The sequence below is a fragment of the Mastigoproctus giganteus genome, chromosome 8 (genome assembly GCF_048544385.1).
Source record: "Mastigoproctus giganteus isolate SK-2022 chromosome 8, ASM4854438v1, whole genome shotgun sequence".
Taxonomy (NCBI): domain Eukaryota; kingdom Metazoa; phylum Arthropoda; class Arachnida; order Uropygi; family Thelyphonidae; genus Mastigoproctus; species Mastigoproctus giganteus.
In genome coordinates, this window is record NC_143582.1 from 223,167,898 (window position 1) to 223,195,708 (window position 27,811).

The 27,811-nt window shown below is 39.2% G+C and overlaps 1 protein-coding gene across 1 annotated transcript in view; it reads left to right on the forward strand.

Moving 5' to 3' along the window:
- LOC150082363 (multidrug resistance-associated protein 1-like) overlaps positions 1 to 27,811 on the forward strand; it is a 266,340-nt gene that overhangs the window by 199,932 nt on the left and 38,597 nt on the right. Inside the window, exons 22-23 of the mRNA XM_090379234.1 lie at positions 7,505 to 7,631; positions 10,260 to 10,361. Of these exons, the coding sequence (XP_090235360.1) occupies positions 7,505 to 7,631; positions 10,260 to 10,361 (229 nt within the window). The remainder of the gene's footprint in view (positions 1 to 7,504; positions 7,632 to 10,259; positions 10,362 to 27,811) is intronic.

Consider the following 27,811-nt stretch of genomic DNA (forward strand, 5'->3'; position numbering starts at 1 on the left):
CCTTCGCCTGCCTAACCTCCTTTGTAACTTGGTTACAGACCAGCTTATATCTATCATAGGCTTCTGTGTCACGTGTTAATTTATATGTATCCCAAGCATTTTTCTTCTCTGTCACATGTCTAATTAGTTCATCTGACATCCATTTAGGCCTAAATCTTGAACAATATTTCTTTGTTGGTATGAAAAGCCTAGTAGCTTCCAAGATTAATTCTTTGAATGCTTCCCATTTTGAATTTTCTGTTTGTAACATCATCAGTTGGTCCCACCATGTAGAATTTAAATAGTCTCAGACCACCGTAGTCACCTTTTACGAAAGCAAAAACCCTTACCTTTACCTTTGATGGTAGTTACCTCTTTGAGTAAATCCCACTTCAGCACACTGTGATCACTGCCACCTAGTGGTTCCTTTATCTGTAGATTCTTGATGCATGAAGAATCACTACTGATAATCAGATCAAGAGTATTACTCCCTCTAGTTGCATTCCGAACATACTCTTGTAGAAAACAATCATCCCATAAATCAACAAAAGCCTTGTTTAGTTAGTGTGTGTGTGTGTGTGTGACCAACCCACTAATTCCAGCCAATTTCTGGGAAATTAAAATTCCCCATTGTAAGACACTCTGATTTACTGGCCCACTCTATTTGTCTGCACGATTGATGTTGGTGGACAGCATAATGTTGTCTGTTTGGTGTGACATAAGCACTGGGGAAGAGAAAATGAGAGTAGGTGTGTGTTATAGGCCTAATGAATCTGATGAGTATAATGAGAAGTTGTGCAGAGAAATAGTGTGCCAGTAAATCAGATTGTCTTATAATGTGGGATTTTAACTTTCCAGATATTGACTGGAACTTGTGGGTTGGTCACACACACACTAGTAAGACTTTTTTGGATTTATTGGATGACTGTTTTCTATAGAAACATATTCGAGAGGCAACCAAAGGAAGTAATACTCTTGATCTGATTATCTGCAATGATTATTCATGAATTAAGAATTTGCAGATAAAGGAACCACTGGGTGACAGTGATCACAATGTACTTATGTGGGAATGACCACCGGGAAATGCGGTGGTCATTCCCTGACCTTTCCGCATCCTCCGTATTTGGTGGTGGCGGGCTCGAACCCCAGTCTAATCAAGAAGCATGTGCTACGCACTGTTACTCCTTCCCACCTGGCATTTAAAGATGTAACTACCATCAAAGCTAAAGGGAAGGGCTTTTGCTTTCGTAAAGGTGACTACAGGGATCTCAGTCAGTTTTTAAATTCTGTTCAGTGGGATCAATTGAAGATGTTACCAACTGTGAATTCTAAATGGAAAGCCTACAGGGAGTTAATTCTGGAGGCTACTAGGCTTTTCATTCCAACTAAGAAATACTGTTCAAGGTTTAGGCCTAAATGGATGTCAGATGAACTAATGAGGCTCGCGGCAGAGAAGAAAAATGTATGAGATACATTAGTATTAGTATTGGCCGCATGGTGCAAGAAAGCCTATGGCACCAGCCAAAAAAAAAACCCTGAATAAAATGATAAAAACCGAAAAAAAAAAAATATATATATAATAATAATTAATAAAAGAAAAGGAAATTAAACCTATCATCCTATGCGCTTTCCTCACCCGAAGGTACTATCCAGATGACCTTTTCCGCAAACTGTCAACCTCTACCACCCTTGTAGGCAACTTATTCCAGTAATTTATAACTCGCTGGCTAAAATAAAACTTCCTGCAGTCCAATCTAAACAATCCCCCCCTAACTTGAATTTATGTCCCCTAGTTCTAGCATCATTGAATCTTGAAAATTTCGTCATCATTCATTTTACTGATGCCTCTCAGAGCCTTAAACACCTCAGTCAAATCTCCTCTAAGGTGTCTAGTTTCCAAACTCTGCAACCCACATATTCGAAGTCTTTCTTCATAAGGATGCCCTTTTGCTGATCTCACCAGGCAAGTTACATGTCTTTGCACCCTTTCAAGAAGCTCGATGTCTTTCTTTAGGTGCAGTCTCCATACTTGAACACAGTATTCCAAGTGTGGTCTAACAAAAGCCTCATATAATGGGATTATCACATCCTATCTCTACTTGCAAAAGTTCGATAGATCATCGATAGGACACCGTGGGCCTTCCTTGCAACCTGTTTATAATGCTCAGAGAATTTCATGTCTGATGATATCGTAACACCCAAGTCCCTTTCCTCTAGTACTGGGTTTAGTTGAACTCCACCAAGTGAATAAGTTATTTTGGGATTACTGTTTCCCAGGTGTAATACTTTACACTTTGTTGGATTAAAGCATAGCTGCCATTTTTCTGATCATTCCTGACGTCTATCTAGGTCTCTCTAAAGAAGTTCAGCTTGACAGTGATCATTAACTACTCTACCAATTTTAACATCGTCTGCAAATTTAGACATCACACCCTCTATACCTTCATCGATGTCGTTTATGAAAATTAAAAACAACAGTGGTCTTAATACTGATCCTTGAGGAACCCCACTTTTTACATCAACCCAATCTGAGGAATAGCCATTTATCACAACCCTCTTGTGATAGAACAACATATAAAATATCAGGTGACACAGAAGCCTATGGCAGATATAAACTAGCCTGTAATCAAGTCACAAAATAGGTTAGGCAGGCGAAGGCAGGTTACGAGAAATCCTTGGCAAAGGATGCAAAGAAAAAAAAAACAAAGTTCTTTACCTACGTAAACTCTAGAAGGAAAGGGATGAACCAGATTGGACCACTTAACATAGATGTATTGACTATTGACGATCATGCTAGGGTAGCTGATAAACTGAATGAGTATTTTGCATCTACATTCACACATGAGGAGTTATTCGATGGGGGGAGTGCTAGAAGCTTTTCAAACTCTAACAGGGAGCTAAGTGATTTTGTAATAACTGAGAGCAAAGCAAAGTCGCGGGGAAATTGTTGAAGTTAAACATAAAAAAGGCACCTGGAGTGGACGGGATCTATCCAGTTATATTAAAGGAGGCAGCAAAGGAAGTAAGCAAATCCTTAGCCATAATTATGAGAGCTTCTTTGGACTCAGGAGAGGTCCCCCATGGACTGGAGGTTTGCAAAAAAAAAAAAAAAAAGACTAAACTGTAGCCATTATCAACTCACTGCGGTATGGAAGCCTCCTCAGCAATTCATGTTGAGGGAAATGAACCATAACCTGCCATGCTGGTCCAGTGTGGGTTGGCAGATCGACCGTTTTTAGCATTCAGGGGCTTGAACCCCGGTCTACTCAAGGAGGTGTGCAAATGTATCATCATTTCACAAAGGGGAAGCATTGCAGGATTATCTAGACAAGACTGCAGTAGTAGTTAAGACACAGCATGGGTTTGTTAAAGGGAGGTCTTCTCTGACCAGATTGATTGGATTGTATGATGTGGTCATAAAGGAACTGAATGCCAAAAATAATTTTGATACCAGATACTTGGATTTCAGGAAAGCTTTTGATACTGTTGCACATGGAAGACTGCTGTACAAATTGGAGAGGTATGGCATTAAGGGTAAGTTGCTACAATGGATAAAGGGATGGTGGAGTGATAGATGACAGAGTGGTAATCAATGGACACTGCTCTTCATGGACAAATGTTATTAGCGGAGTTCCCCAGGATTAGGTGTTGGGTCCATTGTTATTTATATATTTAATATTTATCAATAATATTGATGAAGGTATATCAGGTTTAATGTCCAAGTTTGCAGATAATACAAAAGTTGGCAGGGTTTTTAACGACAGTAAAGACAGTGTGCTACTCCGACTGGATCTAGATAAGTTGGACAAATGGGCTGAGAAGTGGCCACTGAAGTTTAACATTGACAGATGCGTAGTACTGCATATGGGTAGGAATAACCAAAGAGAAACGTACCAAATGTGTGGTACTACACTCAGGGAAGTGGAAAGTGAAAAAGACCGTGGGGTAATTGGGCAGTCAAATATGAAGTTGGCTGAGCAATATAGACAGGCTGCCAGGGCAGGTCATGGAGTCTTGTTAATGATATATATGAATTTTGCTAGCAAGAACAGGGGGGTGATTATTCTTATACAAGGCAATATTTTGGCCATGCCTAGAGTACTGTGTACAGGTCTGGAGGCCTCATTTTAAGAAGGATATAGAGTTGCTAGAATGAGAATCGATGTACGGAAATTTGCCTTTAGCCAAATAACCTCTGTATAAATATATTTACTGTAGTAGTATCTGTCAGTGTGTATGTTATTGTTTATTATTAATTTTAATGTCAATATTTAAGTAAAATAAAGTGGAAATTACTAGTTATGTTTTGATAGAATATCTTAAAACTCAGCACAATTTATTTAAACAATTAACGATTTTTTAAAAATCATTTTGGAAATATTCAGAAGAATGAAATGATTCATGTTTCGCAGATAAATTTGTTTTAGTGGGATTTTACTGCAATAGTATTTAGTGATTATTACAACTGCATTTTTGACCTTTTAATTTGCTCAGCAACGTTAAATGTAACTAATTTAATACCTTGCCTAAATAATATTATGTTGCTGTATTTTTGAGAATATAGATAATATAAAACAATGAATGTGTTCTTGGTGGTTTGTGTTATGTATTAGGCCTGTTTGTAATGCAGTTTTTGTCACAATAAACTAACAGTAAATTACTTAGTTGTGGAGAGGTGTAAGTTTCAACTAAATAAACTGATATTATTATGTAAATGTGGATTACAAAATATTTAATTAAATTCCATTCAAAAATTCTCTTAGATAATATACACTGAGTGATCACTGAATTATGACCACCCTTATGAAAAGTGAATGCGACCTGTTGACCCTGTGAGGTATGAGAGTGCGGAGTTAGTCGACCTATGTAGCATAGATAAGGTGTGTCGGTGGTTCAATAGATAGTAAAATTCTGAGTGTGATGGGTAAAAGGAAGGATTTATCGGACTTTGATAAAGGACAGATTGTGGGTGCTCGACGAGCTGGTGCCTTGATTTGCCAAACAGCTGAACTGGTGAGGTTTCGAGAGCAGCCTTAGTTAAAGTGTACCAGGACTGGTGTCAAAATGGTCAAACAACGACCAATGGCAAAACTGCAAAGGTCAGCGAAAGGTTGATGTTAGAGGTGAGTGTCAGGTCCGACAACTTGTACAGGTGAACAGGCGCAGCACTGTTGAAGAGTTTTCCACCCAATACAACATGGGCCAACCCGGAACAATATCTGGAATGACCATGCATCGCACATATGGGCTATACCAGCAGACGACCCCTACGGCATCCTCTCCTAACCAAGGTTCATTGGCATAAAAGACTCGCCTGGTGCAAAAGGGCATGCAAGTTGGATTTTAGGACACTGGAAGAAGGTATCCTGTTCGGATGAGTCATGTTATTTACTCCACACCGTGGATGGTCATGTATGGATTTGGCATTAACAGCATGAGGCTCTTCATCCATCATACAACATGGTATCAAAAGTGCAGGCTGGTGGAGGCAGTTATATGGTGTGGGACAGGTTCCACTGGCAGGAACTTGTATCCCTAGTGCATGTGGAACAATGTATCAGTGGTCTCCGCTATTGTCAACTGCTTGCTGACTGTGTACACCCCGCTATGTTACACTTTTCTCCGAATGGCGATGGTGTCTTCCAAGATGACAATGCACTGAACCATTGGGCACTTGTTGTGCAGGAATGGTTTGAGGACACAGTTCTGACTTCCAGCATATCGATTGGCCTCCGAACTCCCCCAATATCAATCCCATAGAGCACCTGTGGGACACTATGGAAAGGTATATCAGGCATCTGGATACAGCAATACCTGCATTGTTGACCGTATACCTCCAATACAGCATACCTCCATACCTGCATTGTTGACCTCATTACACACAGCTTGGTTGGCCATACCCCCAGAATGCTTCCAACATCTTGTTGAATCAATGCCACGGATAGCTGCTGTACTGAGGACAAAAGGAGGACCTATGAATTATTAGGCAGGTGGTCATAATTCAGTGATCACTCAGTGTATATAATTCTAATGTTAGAAAAAATTACATTCTCCTGGAGAATGTGACATTTTTGATCATCACCCTGATGTCTGGATTAAAGACAAGGTGTATTTTAGCTTCATTCATATCAAACTTAGTTTTACAGACTTATCTCCAGTTTCATGACATTGAGTATGTCACATTTTTATTTTATTCCTTTGCTAAAGCCACATTCACCTATTTTATATTTCATTATCACTCAAATTATGTAAACTCCCCCTCTAGCTTGGCCATACCAAGTTATTGCCCTTACTTTATTGGATGACAATAAATGATTTTATATATATAGAGTGTCCTTGAAATCAATGTTCATATTTATTGAGAAAATAGTTCATTAAAATGCAAGAAGAAAAGTCTACGCTCAATTTGAAGTAGGAGCAACAGGTTTTGAGTTACTGCATTAAAGAGATTAGTGATGTCATTTTCTCTTCTAGCATTTTGCGAACATCATGAAGTGTGGTATACAAGTCAGATTGTTGCACAAAGTGTCATGTTAATTGTTGTACTGTACTTTTTATATAAAATGTATGATGAAAATGTGAGGCTGCAACAAACAGATTGTTGCTATGGTACAGTAGCTTCATTATGTATATGACGAGTAGAAGAGCATTAGTGTTGAATATGAAATGTTCACTTGGTGCATATTGTATGTGAAGGAAATGCTAAAGCTGCAGTCACCAAATACCATCATTGTTTTCCAACAAGGCAACACTTTAATTGGCTTTTATGTCTGGGATCACTTGAAACAAATTGTTTTCACCACAGGGATTAACAACTGAGATGACTCATTGAATCACATTCACTAAGCTGCCACTGCTATTAAAAACAACACAGTGCTACTTGCATGTGTATGGGATTCATTTTCATGCTGTGTTGAAGCCCATCTCCTGTCACACAGCACTCATTTCAAACATCTTTCATGATATGTCTTTTGACCTTGATTCAGTTTGATTGCAGTACTAAAAATTCATTTACTCCTGCTATACATCATTATTGAGTTTTATTGCTCTTCATTTCATAACTAAATTTTTATCAACAAATATTTATTGTTCTGGATTTATTGATAACCATGTACAGTATACAATTAACATTATTCAGAGACTTAGTAAAAATTAAAATAAAAGCATTTTTATGTTAATAAAATGTTTCTAACTAAAATGAGCTTTTTCATAATGATTGCTTTTCATAAATTTACTATTATGCACAGAATGCTAGAAGCCGAAATGATGTTGCTAGTATGTTTAACACTCTTAACTCGAAATCTGTTGCTCCTCTTCAAACTGAATAGACTTTTTGTATTTTAACAAACCATTCCCTCAATAAATTCTGGCATTGATTTGAAGGACACCCTATGTATACAGTATATTTATGCAAATTGTTATACATTTAAAAAACAATGAAAAGAATAAATACATTGTAAAATATGAGTTATGTCAGTATTTTAGTCCTGAAATCAAACAAGTTCAAAAACAATTTTTTTTCCAGGTGGTTAGCCATCTGGTTAGAATTTATAGGTTATAGCACAGTCTTCTTTTCTGCCTTATTTGCCGTACTTGCAAAAGATTCTCTTAGTCCTGGTACTGCTGGTTTGTCTATCAGCTATGCCCTTACAGTAAGTTTTTTTTTAACTATATATTTACTTAATCTAATGTGCATAGGATAGTAGATATACATTTTTTTTTTTTTTTTTTTTAACTAGGAAATAAATGTTTCTTTAGCTTCATAATTTATGGTTTGTGTTGTATAATTTTAAAGCTGCAAAAATTTCTGCAAGTTTCCACTGTGGAGATGCCTTGGTCTCTCCAATAGCAGGCACTAATTTCTGACTATTTATTGATCCACAGTAGCAGCAGACAGCTGCTACTGTGGATCTCAAGAACACACCAATCGATCAAAACTTCCTCAGCCAAGAAACCAAAATGTCCAAATTGTAAGAGGAACCATTCCACTTAATCAAAAAACTATGAATATTTGAAAAGTGAAAAGCAGATCCAATGATTTAAAGCAGAACATTACACCGATGAGCCAAAACATTATGACCACCTACCTAATATGATGTTGGTCCTTCACGTGCAGCCAAAACAGCTCGTACCCGGCGAGGCATGATCGCTACAAGATTTCTAAATGTGTCTTGTGGTATCTGATATCAACACGTAACCAGCAGATCTTTTAATTCCTGTAAGGTCCATGGTTGAGATGCCACAGATCGGAGTTGCTGTTCCAACACAAACCACAGATGCTCAATGGGATTGATGTCTGGGGAATTTGGAGGCCAGGGCAATACCTGGAAGTCATTCTCATGTTCCACGAACCAGTCTCGAACAATCCGGGTGGTGTGGCATGGTGCATTATCCTGCTGAAAGATGGCACCACCAGAAGGGAAGACCATTGCCATGAAAGGGTGTACCTGGTCAGCAGTGATGTTTAGGTAGGTGGTAGACATTAGAGTGCCTGGCACATGGATGACTGGACCCAGGGTATCCCAGCAGAACATCACCCAAAGCATGATACCGCCGCCACTGGCTTGTTTTTGTCCCACAGTGCATCAAGGTGCCATCACTTCCCAGGTAAATGATGCACACATACCCGGCTGTCTATATGGTGCAACAGGAAATGTGATTCATCGGACTACACGATCTTCTTTCAATCACTCAAGGTACAGTACAGTTTCGATGCTCTTGTGCCTATTGTAGGCACTGTCGCCGGTGTATTGTGGTTAGCATGGGCACTTGGAGCAGCCTGCGGCTACCCGGCCCCATTTTCAGCAGGGTTCAATGTACTGTGTGTTGTGACATTACTCCCGTCACCAGCATTCCAATTACCGGTGAGTTGTGCCACAGTCACCCTTTTGTTGCCATGTATCATCCAGGAGAGCCTTTGCTCACCTCGAGCATCAATGAGCCGTGTTCGTCCAACACCTCGCCAGTGGTTCATGGGTTCCCCCTCCTTGGACCACTTTCAGTAGGTACTAACCACGGCTGACCATGAGCATCCCACCAGCCGTGCCATTTCGGATATTCTCTGACCAAGTCGTCTGGCCATTACAATTTGGCCATTTTCAAACTCGCTTAAGTCCGCTGCCTTTTCCATCTGAAGAACAAGAGTAACTAACACTGATTAACGGAGCTCAGTATCGGGTGTTTTTTATACCGTGTCCCAACCCGCGCACACACCGCAGTTCACCTGCAGTTGCTTCGATTTGCATAAGAACTTGCTGGTCATAATGTTTTGACTCATCGGTGTATGTCACATACCAAGAACCTGAGAGAACTGTACTCCTGGCTACTGTAAACAGACCTTCCTATGCACAAATTGTAAAAAATTGGCATACTATAGAAAATCAAATAGATTTCGTAATCCCTCAAGCTTTTATTTTTTTTTAGCAGGTAAGTAATCTGTAACTTAAAGTGCACTTTAAGATAATTTTGCTCTAATTTTGCAAATTTAACAAATTGCACTCTAATTTTGCAAATTTAAAAGCAATCTAATATCTTTTGATGTTTAGGATTCAGAATAATGGCTATTTGCTCTATATAATTAATATAAGAATTTTTATTTGAGCATATATAATGAGCAAACAGTGTTAATTTTATATTCATAAAAAAAATTGTGAACATTATTTGTGTAACTAAGCATGTGGCATATAAAGTATTAAAAGAATGATATCAGTATGATTCCCTTGTTTTTATTCATCACTAATAATAGTTACATATTTAAACCTTCAACCTTGAAGTAAGATAAGGCTGTCTCTGTGTCACTGCCCATCAGACTGTTTATCACCATTTTTAAATGTGCTAGCATGCTCCAAATAAAATAAAATAAAATTTATATTATTTGTTTTAATCTTTTTTAAAAATTTATAAATTAAAATGAATATATATAGGATTTAGGACTAAAAAGCCTCAGACTATGAGAAGAGTTGTCACATAAGTTTGTGCATTAGCATCACTATTTTTATGGCTCTCCAGGTGATGTTCCCACTGAGAATAAGTAACAATAGTCTTCTCTACTAGGAAAGTTTTACTTATTTGAGGTATGGTGAGATAGGCAACTTGTGAAGGAATTCACAATAAGAGATGTTATGTAATAATGCTACTGCACAACTTCATAAATGATGAAGTTGATGATGCTAATAAATGATGCTAATGCACTAACTTAGGTGACAGTAAATTAAATGAATTTAAATTCATCTGAATTTTATGAAGTGAAGTAACTTAAATTTGTTCCTCTTTGACTATAGATTACATCAACAATAAACATGCTTGTGAGAGCAACAGCTGACGTTGAAACTAATATTGTATCTGTAGAGAGATGTGTAGAATATACTACTACACCTACAGAGGTAATATGCATTATTAATTTTAGGGTTATATATTAAGCTAGTGATTAATAGGAAACAATATTTCTTTAATTCCCATTTCTATACAACTTGAATCTTACTTTTTTTTCCAATAAATATAATATCATACAATCAATATAATATTAATATAATTATGTATAAAATGTATGTATTTTATAGTTATGCTGGAATAGATCCTATAAACTATTAACATTGTGTAGAGTTTTTATTTTGTAAATAAAAATTTTTTAGTTATGATGTACCTTGAAATAGTATGTAAGCTGAAACATAGAAAGGCTTAACTATAAATAACAAAGTCAAAAAATAACTATGCTTTTTGTTATAACTCTAGTGGACTCAGTATTACAGAATCAACCCCCGTGGCCAAGCGAATCTCGTGTGATTGAAGAGCATTTTCTCTAAGCGACTAGGTTCTCTTTCGTTTTCTCCCTTGCTTATTAAACTTTTCCGTTAAGTAGCTTTACTTTCTTAAAAGCACTAAGAAGAGAGCCCAGAAGAAGGAAAGAAAACTAACCTATACGCTTGGCCACAAGTGACACTACTCCTGCCTCCCTGTGGCGGGGCCAGTAACCTGGGCAGCAAAAATAAACCCCCTGGGCCAAAAGGAGCTAACGTGGATACAAGCAGTTATCCACCTTTAGAGCCATTGAGCTCAAGGTTAGAAATTCCTGAAAATGACCATGACACCAACCAACTCAAAAGGCTTTGAAGGGAAGCACAGTGCCATGATGAATTACCAAATTTCTTGGTGATTCATTCTCTATCCTCCTAACCTGTGGGCAAATTATCACCATTCTTGATTCAAAAATATTTGGAATCAATTACTGGATCACCAAAAATGATGAAAAGACTACAATCTGGAGATCTCCTCATTGAAACAGCCACAGCAAAACATTTTGAGCGGCTCTTAAACGCAACATCATTTTATGGGCTCGCAGTATCAGTTACTCCCCACAGAACCTTAAATTCATCAAAGGGTGATGTGATCAGTTAGTGGGACCTAATTACAGTCTTCGAAGAAGAGCTACTCCAAGAACTCAGTAGTCAAAAAGTTACAAATGTGAAATGGATTATGACTGAAAACGATGGAAATCTCACTCCAACAAGATCCATCATTTTAACATTCAGTATGCCAGACTTACCATACTCAATTAAAGCTGGCTATTTGAATTGTCATATTAGAACATATATACCAAATCCCGTTCGCTGCTTCAAATGCCAGAAATACGGGCATTCGCAGCAGGCATGTAGAGGTGAGGCCATATGTCCCATCTGTAGCTCTAAAGATCACACTCAAGCAGATTTCTCTGTCAAAACCCCTGTTTGTCCAAACTGCAAAGGAAGCCACTCAGCCTTTTCCAAAACTTGTGAGCTATGGATTACAGGAAAGAACATTCAAAAATACAAAATAGAAAATAAAGTGACATTTTCTGAGGCACGTAGGCAAGTTATGTTGACCATGCCTATTAGTCTTTCCTATGCAGCTCACACTCGAAACTTTGTTTCTACTGCAGCTCAAACAGATGTATCAGTTCCGCCTAATACCTCTCTAGCAAACTGACTTAAATCTACACTTTCAACCTCTAAGAAAGATAATCCTCCAAAAAAAACTAATGAAGCTACAAATACTTCAGTCAGTGTCCCTACTCATATCCCATCGGTCCCAGTTGAAAAAGAACAATTAAAATCTTATTCAGGCTCAAAAAATATGGAATCTCCCACCAACGGTATAGATGTAGATAAGCTGCTAGATAATGAGGAGCCCATTCTAGAACTCCATGCAGATGACACCATGGATATTGGATGCCCCACATTCCCAAAAAAAGACCAGAAAAAATGTCCCACGTACAAAAAACAGTCAGATGAATCATCCTCAGGTAAACCTAAATAATGCATAACATCATACAGTGGAATTGCAGAGGACTAAGCAGTCATTCTGATGATTTAAGAGATTTAATTGCTCAATTCAATCCCATAGGCATATGCTTACAGGAAACATTCTTGTCACTTCAAGTTTCACCAAAAATTTCAAATTTTACCAAAAATTTCAAATTTGTACAGACGAGATAGGAACTCAGAATCACCTGCACGTGGAGGAGTAGCTATTCTTGTTAACATTCCATCCAAGCCAATCCAATTGAGAACTACCCTAGAAGCTGTGGCTGCTCGCATTGCTATTGATACATCATTTACCATTGTTTCCATTTATATTCTGCCATCTGCTCCACTTCTGTTTTCAGAACTTGACAACCTGATTTCACAACTCCCAACTCCAATTTGTCTTTTTGGTGACTTTAATGGACATCATCCATTGTGGGGGTCTGCTACAATGTAAAGTAACTCCAAATTCTGATCAACGATCCACTTGGCAGTTTAAAAAGGCAAACTGGGGTGGCTATTCTGCCCAAATACCCTTAGACAGATTGTATGTTCAAAGCAACATATTGATGATGTAAACACTTACATAACCAATCAGATCCTGACAGCAGCTAATGACGCCATTCTAAAATCGAAGCCATACCGCAAATACAGAAATCACTGGTAGAATACAGATTGTTTAATTACCAAACAGGGAAAAAACTGTGCTTGGAACAATTTCCGCAAGTATCCCACCACTAATAACCTAATTGCTCATAAAAGACTCAAAGCAAAAGCAAGACAAGTTAGGCGGAAAGTGAAACGGGATTCATGGATTGCTTTTGCCTCAGCCATCACCAAAGATGCAGATACATGGGTCATATGGAAAATAATACAGGTGTTAAATGGCAAATTTGTTCGGCTTCCCTCTCCGATACTTCATTGGAAAGGGAAGGACATTTCTACTCCTGAAGAAGTTGCTAACGCACTAGCAGAATCATTTGCAAAAATCTCATCTTCTGCCTCCTATGCATCCACCTTCCAGAACATCAAAGCAAGTGCAGAACAGTATAAAATCAAGTTCTTCATGCGCCGCTCATTCCCGTACAACCAACAATTTACGTTAATAGAACTTCAAGAATCATTAAACAGATCTTCCAATAGTGCTGCAGGTCCAGATGAAGTTCATTACATTATGCTAAAGCATTTACTTGAAGAAGACTCGAGAACATTATTTTTTTATAATCGGATCTTCTCTGAAAATGCTTTTCTTTCTTCCTGGTTCCATTCGTTCATTGTCGCCTTATGAGCTGCATGGGAAAAATTTCATGGGTTCATACTAGACTCACATCCTGGAGTCAGAGAATCTCCTTCCTGAACAACAGTATGGCTTTCGGAAGAATAGATCAATGCTGGACGTGCTTATCAAAGCTGAATCTCATATCTGCAATGCCTTTGTCATGAAACTACATCTATTCATGGTCAATTTAGATCTTGAAAAGGCATTTGATACTACATGGCATCATGGTATTATTAGGGATCTTTACCATCTGGGACTTTGGGGCCATCTGTTGGAAATAATTCAAAATTTCCTGCAATTGCATTCTTTTCAGGTCCGATATAAAAACGTACTCTCTACATCTCACATTCAGGAAGAGGGAGTCCCACAGGGATCAATACTTAGTCCAACACTGTTTTCAATCCAAGTTAGCAGCATGACATGAGATAGCCCAAAAACTGTTCAAACTTATATGTATGCAGATGATCTTACCATTTCATGTCAATCTCAAAGTATGAGTACCATTGAACGGCAGCTACAACTAGCCATAACCAAAATAGAATCCTGGACTTCACGGGAATGGTTACAAACTATCGGAAAAGAAATGCACTGTCACCTACTTTTGCAAGAAGCGAGCTCTCCATCCCAAACCTGAACTACAAATAAACAATACTCCAATCCCACTTGTTTCCCCGCATTTTTCTTGGACTAATATTAGACAGCAAACTAAATTTCCTAGCCCACATCACTTATTTGAGAACTTCTTATAGAAAGCATTTGAATATACTTCAATTGGGCTCATCGACGTCATGGGGAGCTGATCGATATACTTTACTGCATCTTTACAGAGGTTTAATCCATTCACGGCTAGATTATGGTTGTCCAGTGTATGACTCTGCCTGGAACACTACTTTAAAATGGCTAAATGTGATCCATCACAGTGCTCTGAGGACTGTGCTAGGAGCTTTCAGGACTTCTCCGATTCAAAGTCTTTATATTGAAGCGCATGATCCCCCATTACACCTTCATAGAAAAACACTACTGCTCCACTTCGCTGCTAAGATCCAGAGTCTACCATTGCACCCCAGTTGGGAGTTTCTTTATAATACTCAGTGGGAAGCCTTCTATGAAAGCAAGCCAAATGAAAATAGACCTGCCTTGCTCAGGATCAGAGAGCTTGTTCACAGTTGGAATGTCAGATTAAATGAAATTTTTCAAGACAAAACTGCACCTGTTCCACCTTGGACATACGTGTCTGTCTCTCAAGATATACACTTCCTCCAGTGGGAGAAATATATTATACCTCCCTGCAATATCAGACAGTTACATTCAGCTCATGCTACTATGAACAGCCATGCCCGTAAAATTTATACAGATCGTTCCAAAACTGACAGTATGGTAGGTGCTGCGGAAGTTTTTCCTTTATGTACAATTTCATTCACACTACTACCACTATCTTGCAGCGTCCTCACAGCTGAATTGTATGCCATTAAGTTAGTGCTTAGTAAGATTATTGGGCTTTCCATCTCATCTGCCATAATTTACACAGACTCCCTGAGTGCTGTCTCTGCCATAAGGAAGAATTTCTTCTCTTCTCATCCTATATTGAAACATTAATTTCCAGCTATTCTCTTGCAGTATGTCCAATCAGTCAATCAGTTTTTTCTAGATCCCTGGCCATTCAGGCATTTCGGGAAATGAAAGTGCTGACTTTGCCGCTAAACATCCTCAGCCTACTCTTTCACAACATCCTCTGGTTCCTTACTCTGACTATAAGTCTGTCATATGCAAAGCGTGCTATGATAAATAGTCGGCCCCGACTGCCAAGCGATATTAGTGACCACAGCGCCTTTTCATAGTGATTATCTGATACGCTTTACTGTATATACGTTTCTCCTGAGTTTCGCAAGTCCGTTAACTCTTGAGCATTATAATTGAATAGATCTTTCAAATTATATAACCCAGAAAGGAAAGTACCTTTCTTTAACCCCCTTTTTATTTTTCGTTAATACTAACCTTCACTTCGCTTGGGTCACTAGGTGGCACCGCTCTTGCCTCCACGTGGCGGTGCTGGTAACCTGGGAGAAAAAGATAATCTCCCGGGGCCAAAAAGAGCACGTCACGAGTAAATCAAACTCAGACTTATCTGGGCTGCCAGATGCACCCCAAACATCAAAAAAGAAAGATAGTTCTATTACAGGAACTTCAAAATGGCAGAAAACTGACTCTGACATCTATCCTTCTCCAGCTTTTCTGATCATGCACTCAACTGGTGAAAATGCAATTGGCAAAATCTCGCCATTTAGAATACAAAAGGAATTAGAAAGCAGAGCTGGAGCTCCTTAGTCTGTAAAAAGACTTAGGTCAGGAGATATTCTGATCGAGACCTCTAATAGTAAACACTCAGAGCGACTCTTGAATATTAATCTCTTTGCTGGAATACCAGTTACTGTGACACCCTATAGATCACTGAACACATCTAAAGGAGTGATCTCTGATTGGGATTTAATAGATGTGTCCGAAGAGGAGATGCTTGAAGAACTTAAAGAAGAAGGCGTTATACAGGTCAAGAGAATTTCCACCAGAAAAGAAGTTCTGACTCCTACACGCAATCTCATTCTGACCTTTAATACACCACATCGCCCAGCATCCATTAAGGCTGGATATCTGGTCTGTAATGTCAGACCTTATATTCCAAACCCACTACGGTGTTTCCGATGTCAGAAGTACGGACATTCCCAGACAGCTTGCCGGGGAACTCCTGCTTGTGCAAAGTGCGGGTCAGTTGAACACAACTGCGAAGCCTGTACTGCTCCCCAACCGATATGCCCAAACTGCAAAAAAGATCATCCCGCTTACGCCAGAACATGCGATCGCTGGAAAACTGAGAAACTTATTCAGATTTATAAAACGAATCATAATGTGTCCTATCAAGAAGCAAAGCGAAACGTCTCACCACCAACCCTTGCAAATAGATCTACGTATGCTCAAATCACCAAAAAATTCCAATCAACCGCATCGCAAACTGAACTAACAGTACCCCCAAAAGAGTCTTTCTCGAACTACGTAAAAACACTGTGCAATGCAACTCAAACTCAGGCAGTCAATACGCCAGTTTCTATACCAATCGAAAATCTCCACTCCCCGGACGAAGGACGCAAAGAAAAACAAATCGTTACTTCTGGTCACCAACAGGAAATGGATACTAAGGAAATACTCCCAGATGACCCGGTCCTACACATTTTTGTAGAAGAAGACATAGAAACAGAAAGGCCCTACTTTCGAAAGAAAGACAAAAACAAGAGTGAAAAACAGAGAACCTCAGCACCAAGAAAACGCTCGGAAAGTCTAACTAGAGATAAACAATGAACACAATAATTCAATGGAATTGTCGTGGTTTCCGTGCCAATATTAATGATCTATACGACCTTATCTCTAAATACACACCAATATGTCTCTGCCTCCAAGAGACGTATTTCAAACCTCAAGACACACCAAAACTGTCTTATTATAATATCTTTAGAAACGATAGAACCGATCAAAATACTGCACATGGTGGTGTAGCTGTTATAACAAACCCACATGTTCCTGTCAAATAGGTCTTACTGAACTCTCCCCTCGAGGCAATAGCGGTCCGTGTAGCTGCTGACATCCATATTACAATCTGCTCCTTATATATTCCACTAAGCTTTTCCATCCAACAAAATGATCTAAACAACCTCTTAGCTCAACTCCCCACACCTTTCCTCATACTGGGAGACTTAAATGGTCATCACACACTATGGGATAACAACAATATTGACCAAAGAGGAAAACTAATTGAAAAATGTTTAGATGATAACAACCTTCTCCTTCTAAATGACGGGTCACCTACTTATGTTCACCGTCCTTCTGGAACATATACTGCAATAGACCTGTCTGTCTGTTCTGCAACTTTGTATCCTACTCTAAAGTGGACGGCAAACAATGATCCACTGCATAGTGATCACTTTCCCATTACAATTGAATTACTAAATAAACCCTCATATCATCTTACTAGAATTCCTCGGTGGCTAATTGATAAAGCAGACTGGGAGACGTATAAAAAATTAGCTAAACTGGACCCTGAAATTATACAAAAATCCCCAACCAGGGAAGCGGTTGAGTATGTCACAGAAACTATACTACACGCAGCAAAGTCCTCCTCAAAATTACCTGTACAACCAAAAATATGGTGGAATGACGAATGCCGTGCAGCAAAAAGAGACCAAAATAAAGCTTGGAATACTTTTAGGCGCTATCCAACCACAGCTAATCTCATTCAGTTTAAACGCGTTAGAGCAAGAGCCAGGTATGTTAGACGCAGTAATAAAAAGGCCGCTTGGATTCGCTTCACTTCAACCATCAATCAAGCAACTCCCACACATAAAATTTGGAAAACAATCAGGAAAATGAGTGGTAAATATCAAACGACACCTCAGCCTATCATGGAATGGCGAGGGCAGAACATTTCTGACCCTATCCAAATTGCCAATATACTAGGAGAAACTTTTGCCAAAACATCAGCAACAGAAAGTTACATACCAGCCTTCAGAAGATTCAAAGCAAATTCAGAAAAACAAAAGTTAAACTTTTCTTCAAAAGCAGAAGAACAATATAACTTACCATTCACTATCCACGAACTACATAGAGCCTTGTCAACATCTAGGCGTAGCGCTGTAGGACCAGATAATATCCATTATTCGATGATACAGGAACTAAGTGCTGAATCACTGCAGTCACTTCTTGATCTGTTCAATAGGCTCTACCGGGAAGACACATTCCCTGAACAATGGCACCACGCTACAGTCCTTGCATTCCTTAAACCAGGAAAAGACCCGACAAACCCTACTAGTTATAGACCCATTGCCTTGACCAGTTGCCTTTGCAAAATTCTGGAAAAGATGGTGAACCGTCGACTGATATGGTACCTGGAAAATTTCAATCTCTTACATTCTGCACAATTCGGCATTCGACAGAACAGATCAACACTAGATATACTAGTAAAACTAGAGAATTCCATTCGGAATGCATTCCTTAGATCGGAACACCATATAATGGTTTGCTTTGACATCAGCAAGGCCTATGATTCCACGTGGAAGTATGGAATACTCTGCGAATTACACCGCCATGGACTTCGGGGCCATCTCCCGATTTTCATACGCAACTTCCTAGACAAGCGAACTTTCCAGGTTCGATTTAAAACTTCACTGTCGGAACTATTTTTTCAAGAAGAAGGAGTTCCCCAGGGCTCTGTACTTAGTGCTACACTCTTTATAATTGCAATAAACACCATTGCTGAACAACTTCCAAACACTATCGATAAGGCACTGTTCGTGGATGACCTTAGTATTTCTTGCCATGCGAAAAACATGAATACGATCGAGAGACAGTTACAAGGGGCAATAAATAAGATCAGTACATGGGCACAAACCAATGGTTTTCAGCTTTGTTCTCAAAAAACCTTGTGCATCCATTTTTGCCGACAACGTAAATTGCACCCACACCCGGAACTACAACTGAAGGGACAACCAATAGCAGTTCAACCCAGCATACGATTCTTAGGAATCACCTTAGATCATAAGCTTACATTCCTGGAACATATTAAAAGACTAAGAACATCCTGTCAACAAAAATTAAATATTATCCGGGTTCTCTCAGCAACAAAGTGGGGAGCTGATCGCCTTACCTTATTACGACTATACAGATCTTTAATAAGATCAAAACTTGACTATGGGGCACCAGTGTATAGCTCAGCAAGGCCTAGTGTCCTTCGTTGGCTTGATCCTCTCCATCATAGTGCAATACGCATTGCTCTAGGAGCATATCGCACGTCTCCAATACATAGTCTATATGCCGAAGCTCACGAACCCCTCCTCTCTCTATCAGAAGGCAACAACTTATATTACGCTATGCATATAAAATAAGATCTATGCCTGAACACCCAAATTGGGAATTACTTTTCACCCCCCAACACAGCAGGTTATACCATAACTGCCCTACTGCTAACCGACCGGCGCCTCCGTAGCCAGGTGGGAAGGAGCAGCAGTGCGTAGCACACGCTTCTTGATTAGACCGGGGTTCGAGCCCGTCACCACCAAATACAGAGGATGCGGAAAGGTCAGGAATGACCACCGCATATCCCGGAGCAATATGGCCTTAGTTGCTAATGCTCCTAAAAAAAACCAAATAACAATAACAATAACAGCTAACCGACCCTTAGGTATAAGAATAAGACATCTTCTAGAAGAACTTAATCTGAGTTTTGATAATATCTCAAATACCCCTCCACTATTCCTTGCTCCGTGGAGCATTACTCCACCTTTATGTGATAAATACCTTCATAAATGGGATAAATCTGCATTACATAAAGAAAATTTCTTGCAATTGTACCTTGCAGTGGTGGAGCAGTTTCCAAACTTTGTTGTAGTTCATACAGATGGGTCAAAGAATGACACCCACGTTGGAATCACCGCAGTTTTCCCGAACATAACATTAGCCTACCAACTTCCACATGAGTTCAGTATATTTTCTGCCGAACTATTGGCAATTCAGGTTGCACCGAAGCATATCGAGACCTCCAATATTGAAAACAGTATAATTTTCTCTGATTCTCTAAGTGCACTTCAAGCCCTGGAAAACACCATGAACATCACCCACCCAGTCGTAAAAGAAATAACAAACTCTTTATATACCTTATCTGAGCTTGGAAGAACCATACATTTCTGTTGGGTCCCAGGACATATGGGAATTCCAGGAAATGAATTAGCGGACAATGCCTCAAAAGCGGCCGACTTACCACCTGATGTACAGCGGAGAGTTCCACATCAAGATTATAGACGAATAATACAGGAAAAATGCATGTACCAGTGGCAATCAACGTGGCAAAACCAACTTGAAAATAAACTTCGAAGTATCAAGCCAAATCTTGAGCAGTGGCCTTCAAATATCAGTGCAATTCGACAACAGGAGGTAATACTAGCTCGTCTCCGTATAGGTCACACTAATATTACTCATGGTTACCTTTTAAGAGGGGAGATTCACCCCCAGTGTGATCACTGTAAAACAGTGCTTTCAGTGAAACATATCCTTGTGGAATGCACAAAATTTGCAAGAGAACGCCAGAATCACTTCAATCCAGCCTCAACTGAAGAACCACTAACGCTTAGTTCACTTTTGGGCAATAAAACAGATGTCTCAAAGATTTTTAACTTTCTCAAAGCAATCAATGTATACCACCTCCTTTAGCTAGTCAACAATCAGTTTCCTGACTCTCGATCCATAAAGAAATAGCATAAATACTAACCTATGTATGGCGCATTATGGCCATAGATGCCCATGCGCCAAAAAAATCCCCAAACAAACGATAAATGGTCACAGACTTGGAAAAGTGACACCAACAATAAACTTTACCAGATAAAAGAAAATCCAAAGCTGTGGCTCTCTGGCTTCCGACGAAACAGACAAGAGGAAGTGGTACTGGCAAGACTCAGAATTGGACACACTCATCATACTCATCTCTTCCTGTTATTGGGAGAAAACTCACCCCAGTGCTCATCCTGTCTGCCAGACGCAACTTACGGTCCATCATTTTCTCGTTGATTGTCCCTTACATTCAACCATCCAGTCGAACACTTTTCAGTCACTCTCTACATTGAATATATCACCTGATTTATCTCATTTCTTAGGAAATGAAGCAAATATTGAAGAACTTTTATTGTATCTAAAACATATTGGCTTGTACAGAAGCATGTAATTTAACTTCTCTAACGATATGCTTCTTGTGCATTAATGATGAACAGACACAATTGGCCTTAGTAGCCCTTGTGTCGTTAAACCGAACAACAACAACATTACAGAATCGTACAACCACCTGGCCTTATCTCCAATGAACTTCCTTCTATGTTGCTAATTGTAAGGATGGTAGTAAGTCAGTGAAGTGGAAATCATACATCAAATTCACTATATAATATTGGTGTAAATACACCATAGAAAACTCTTAAACGAAAAAACTATGTTTGTAGTTTGAAGGAGCATCATTTTATCTGTATCTCATATTGTGCTCCTCCTTCACAATGAGTTGCCATGTATTGCACTACCTCGAATAAGTAACACTTCACTAAAAGAGAAGATTATTGTTACTTATTCTCGGTGGGCACCACCACCCAGAGCTTCACTAAAAGAGAAGACTATTGTTGCTTATTCTCGATGGGCACCACCACCCAGATGGCACCATTTCAAGGCTTGTTAGCCCTTCGTCGGTGGATGGGCAGTCACCATGGTATTGCAGACATAACAATCCAGTTGTGAAGATAATCACACAATATGAGAGATGCCAGAAGGTGTACATAATAATGTATAAATGAAGATTGATGCAATAAAGTATTCTATATAATATTGGTATAAATACACCATAGAAAACTCTTAAACGAAAAAAAAAAAAAAAACTACAGATAAAATGATACCCCTTCAAACTACAAACGTAGTTTTTTTTCGTTTAAGAGTTTTCTATGGTGTATTTACACCGATATTACAGCAGGCCCCCGTTATAACGTGGTTCACTTTACGCTGATTCGCTATAACGCTGTTCTTATATCATAACCCATATCTGATTATAACGCTTTCACAGATCACTATAACGCTCTTTTACAGATTGCATATTTAACGAAATCGTTTCATTTGATGGAGTCGATAGCTTGAAAATGGATAGCAAAACAGCATTAAAACGTTTCCCACTTTCAAAGGTCAACTGGAAAGGTCAACTTTCCAGTTGACCTTTGAATTTATGCAAACTGTCAGCCTCAACTACCTGTAAATATAAAGGCAATCTGTTCCAGCAATCAGACTTGCTGCCTAAAAGAAAACTTCCTACAATCCAGTCTAAACCTCTTCCCCTGTGCTCTGAGTTCTGGAATTCTCTATAACAGTGAAAATTCTGTCTTTGTTCATTTTACTAACCCCTCTCAGAGCCTTATGAACCTCAATCAGGTCACCTCTGAGGTGCCTGGTTGCCAAGCTCTGTATCCCACATTACACAAGTCTTTCCTTGTATGGTTGCCCTTTTGCTGATCTCACCATGCAAGTTGCCCATCTTTGGATCCTTTCAAGAAGCTCATTGTCTTTTTTCAGATGAGATCTTACTTGAACACAGTATTAGCATTAGCATTAGTAGTGGCATTTGATGCAAGAAAGCAAGCTTATGCAGCATCAGCCAAAAAAAAAAAAAAAAAAAAACCCCCACTTCCACTTCACCACTCTGTTTGTTCAAAATACCTGTCCAGCTGAGCCTTAAACTTATTTAGGCTATCAACCTCCACCACAAGGGATGGCAGTCTGTTCCACCAACCAACCACCCGCTGGCTAAAGGCAAATTTCCGCACGTCTATCCTACATCTGTCTTTCCTCAATTTGAATTTATGCCCTCTCAGGTGATTTTTCTGAGCTAGAGGAAGAATGCCATCAACATTGAGCATGCTTAAACCATTCAAGGCTTTATACACCTCTATCAGATCACCTCGCTGGTGCCTAGTCTCCAGACACTGTAATTTGCAAAACTTAAGCCTTTCTTCGTAAGAGCACCCCTTTGTTCCATTCACTAATCTTGTTGCCCTTCTCTGTACTCGTTCCAGCAGCTCTACATCCTTCTTGAAATGAGGCCTCCAGACCTGTATACAGTACTCTAGGTGTGGCCTGACCATTGCCTTATACAAGGGAATAATCACCTCCTTATCCCTGCTGGAAAAATTCCTGTATATCATTGACAATACTCCATGAGCTACTCTTGCAGCCCGTCTGCACTGCTCAGAGAACTTCATATCTGCCTGCACAATCACCCCCAAGTCCCTTTCATTCTCTACCACTGTCAGTATAGTACCACAGAGTTGATACGTTGCTCTGGGGTTGCTGTTTCCCATGTGTAGTACTTTACATTTGTCAATGTTAAACTTCATTTGCCACCTCTCAGCCCATCTGCTCAACCTTTCCAGATCCTGTTGCAGCAGCATAGTGTCAGTAGTGTCCTTGACAACCCTGCCAACCTTTGTATCATCTGCAAACTTGGACATTAAGCTTGATATACCATCATCAATATCATTTATAAATACAGAAAACAATAATGGACCCAACACTGAGCCCTGAGGGACTCCACTAATAACATTAGTCCACGATGAGCAGTGTCCATTGATTACCACTCTCTGTATTCCAAATGTTGTCTTACATGATTTATACAGTGGGACTATAACCTCCATATCTCTATAAGATGATATTCGATAAATCATCGATAGGACACCGTGTGCTTTCTTGGCCATTCCAACAAAATTTTAAAAATTGCCTGATTGCATTGCACTGCTGAGAAAACTTCGTTCTATCTTTGGGGATTTGTATCTTCTATGAAGTCTAAAAGAAATGAAAGAGAGAAAGATAAATAAAATAAACAGTTTCTGAAATAGTAATAGTGAAAAAGCAAAATTATTAGCCAAAAATGTGAACTGTTTTGTTAGTAATTAACTTTAATAATTGCATTTACAGTTTAGCTCAATCTGTATATGACAAATTGAGTTAAGTGAACTGGCATATCCTGCGAAGCAGCTGTCTCTCTTATGTCCAAATTATACCAATGAATGTTGTGGTTGACTCATTATAGCCTAGCTTGCTGTTGCACCAGTAAACCCAAAACCAAACCAAACCAATGAATGTTTTGAGTAGCCACCATGCTGTTATATTCTGGGGATTTGTGCATAGTCATTGTTAATCCCAACCCAGGATGATATTTCATAGCCATTTGTAACTTGGATTAATAGTAACTGGATTAAATGGGGTCTGTCTGACAGTTGCAGATCTGTGATATAATAGGTATGCACAAATGTAAATAAATAATGTTCAAATACACATATACAGGGTAATTCACTACCAGCGCGACAAACTTGCAGGAAGTGTAGGGGACACAAAGACGAATCGGAATCACATAGCATTGCAGGGTCCGAAATGTCTTCGTCATGCGGTAGAGGACGTTGAACGGGAGGTCGCGTGAACAGCAATCCCGCTGGAAGTCAGCATTTGCGAACCGTTTTCGTTGAAGAAACCAAGTAGCAAAAGTCCTCCGGAGTGGATAATCCGCAGGCTCCAATGATTGGACGCGTTGCAGATGGTATGAACTCATTTGGTTTGTCGACAGTATCCTCCATACAGTGGATTGGGAAATACCCAATCGTTGCCTATCGCTCGAGTACTCGTACTCGGATTGCCTTCTGCAAGATGTAGGAAATTCTCCTCATTGTCTGGCGTCCTTGTCGTTCGCTCTCGATTCATGGTACCTCTCGTGAAACAACCAGTCTCACGTAACCTTCTATGCACACGTGCGAAAATCATATGATGAGGAGCATGCCTGTGCGGGAATCGTTCCTGGTACAAGCGCAGAGCGGCGCACCCGTTACAGTCCGCAGCTCCATACGCGAGGTGCATGTCGGCCAGTTCAATGTTTGAATACTCGTCCATCCTACTGCCTCGGGAACTGGTTCGCAAATGCTGACTTCCAGCGGGATCGCTGTTCATGCAACCTCCCGTTCAACGTCCTCTACCGCATGACGAAGGCATTTTGGACCCTGCAATGCTATGTGATTCCGATTCGTCTTTGTGCCCCCTACACCTTCTGCAAGTTTGTTGCACTGGTAGTGAATCACCCTGTATAGGTAAGTAAAAACAAAAATCTGGTAAATAAAAACATAGCCATTAAAATTAATCACTAGTAAAATAGTTAATCTTTCAGCTAATGAATTTTCTAATTCACTATTCTATTTGAGAAACAGTTCATTTTATTTAATCTGCTTTCATTAATTTCTTTTAGATTTGATAATGATCAAATCTAAAAGTTATAATCAAAACTTTTAATGATCAATCATAGTCAAAACTTTGTCAGAATTGATCAGGATTATCAAGTGGTTGAGTTGAGTAAGGAGCTAATTTTAAGTAGTCAGCTGCTTCAAGTGTATGGGGGCATAGCTCAATACCCAATAAACTAAGTATCTCGGCAATTCACATGGCATTAACTTTGTAATTTTACTTAGTATTTTTATAAATTTTTCAACAATATATGGTGAAGGTCAGCCACCTATATGTTCAAACTGGCACTGAGTGCCAAGCGAGTGACTATAACGATTTCAGAATGATTTTTTTTTGAAAGAGCAGCTGATTGCAGTATAGTGTTATTCTTCTAATTTCCAGAGTTATTTAATTTTGCTCTTCTAAAGTAAAGAAGTTAGCTTACATAACAGAAAGGAAAAACACTTTTCTTGTATATAGGACTAATGCACTAACAACTAACCTTCCCTTATTGCTTGGTCACGGGTGACACCACACCTGCCTCCATGAGGTGGGGGCTGGAAACCTGGTAGAAGAAAATCGCCCTCCCAAGGCTAAAAGGAGCAACAGTGGACAACAGAAAATAGTCTGCTTATGGATCTTTTGATTCAGACAGACATGATGACCTTAATACATCCCATGCCAAGAGACAAAAAAAAAAAAAAAAAAAAAAAAAGAAGGAACAGATAATGCTCCTCTGTCTCTTTTTTTAATATTACATTCCACCACAGACCAACCATTGAGTAAGCTCTCCATTTCTAATTCAGAAATATCTCAAATAGAAATGGCCATCCAAAAATGGTTCAGTGACAAAGTTATAGAAAATTATTAGTGGAAATGACTGAATATTTCCATAATGCTGAAAGACTGTTAAAAATATCTACTTTTGGTGTAATTTCCACAGAGGTTACCCCACATACCACCTTGAACTTCTCTAAAGGGGTAATATCAGAATGGGACCTGGGAAATGTATCAGAGGACAAACTTGTCTGCAAATTAAGTGATTAAATTAAGTTTCATGTTGTACACATGAAAAGAATTGTCATAAAAATAATATGGGGAGCTTGTCCCTACTTAAAACAGTGATACTCACATTTAATACACCTGATCTACACACAGCTAGTTACCTAAGATGCCATGTAAGACCATACATTCCCAATCTGGTCCGGTGCTTTAGGTGTCCAAAATTTGGTCATTTGCAAATAGTTTGCAGAAGTGTAGCCACTTGTACTTCTTGCATATCAAAAGAACACACACACACACACAAAGGCCGACCGGGCTAGCCGAGTGGGTAAAGTACCTGCCCGGTAACTCAAAGGTCGCGGGTTCGATTCCCGCCTCGGGCTTGGATCAAAGTACTGCAAAAACCTTGGGAGGTGCAATATGGCCACAGAAGCCAATGCGCCAACAACTACCAAATCAAAAAAAAAAAAAAAAAAACACACACAAAGTTGTAACGCTGAAATGCAGAGCTGTTCTAACTATCATGGCAATTATACTGCCTTCTCTAAAGAATGCACCCAATGGAAATGGAAAAAGAATATTCAAAAAATAAGGTAGGGCACAAAGTGTGATATCAAGAGGCAAAGAAACATTTTACAGTACCTACCAAGTCATCTACATATTCATCAATTACTCAACATGCTCAGTGGCAACCCAAACTTGACTGCTGAGAATTTCCCTCCAAATATATTGATATCTGGTTGGGGTGAAATCACTCCTTTCCTCATCAAAGGAATGATCTATCTGCAAGTATACTATTCAAGAAGTAAACACGCGGTAACAATACCTCCAGATAAGCAACCCAATGAGAAACCAACAGAATGAATCAAAAACACTGAAAGCAACAACGTGCACAAATTTATATCTGATACCACAGACATTGATGAAAAACTAGATGAAGATAATACAGTTTTTGAGTTTTTGAAATTCATCCACAAGATGACATTGACATGGGCAGGCCAGTCTTCCCAAAAAAGCTAAAAAGCAAAAATAGACAAGTGCAAACAAAGTATCTCATGTAAGTGAGTAGATACGCCAATTTTTTTTTTTTTTTATATGAAAACCCCAAACACTAGAGATATTAGAACCTATAGTACTTAGTACCGTGCATGGGTTGGAGGTTGTGGAGATCAAAGAAGATATTTGTTGACATTAGACTTGAACTTCTATAGATTGTAATTACCAGGAAATAAGTATGAGGGAAGGTTGTGCCAGAAAACAGAAGTTGAATGAATAAATGAGGAAGAAGCTTGGTTCTATGAGTTTGAAGTTGGACAGTGAAAGGATGTTGGGTGGTAATAGCACGGGTTCGGACTGCTTTGAAAGAGAGAGCAGGAATTATAGAAGCCAATTCTGAAGAGTATCTAAGTATCTGTAGAAAAGGCATGCAGCAGAAACAATGTCTGTGAGACAGAGTGGA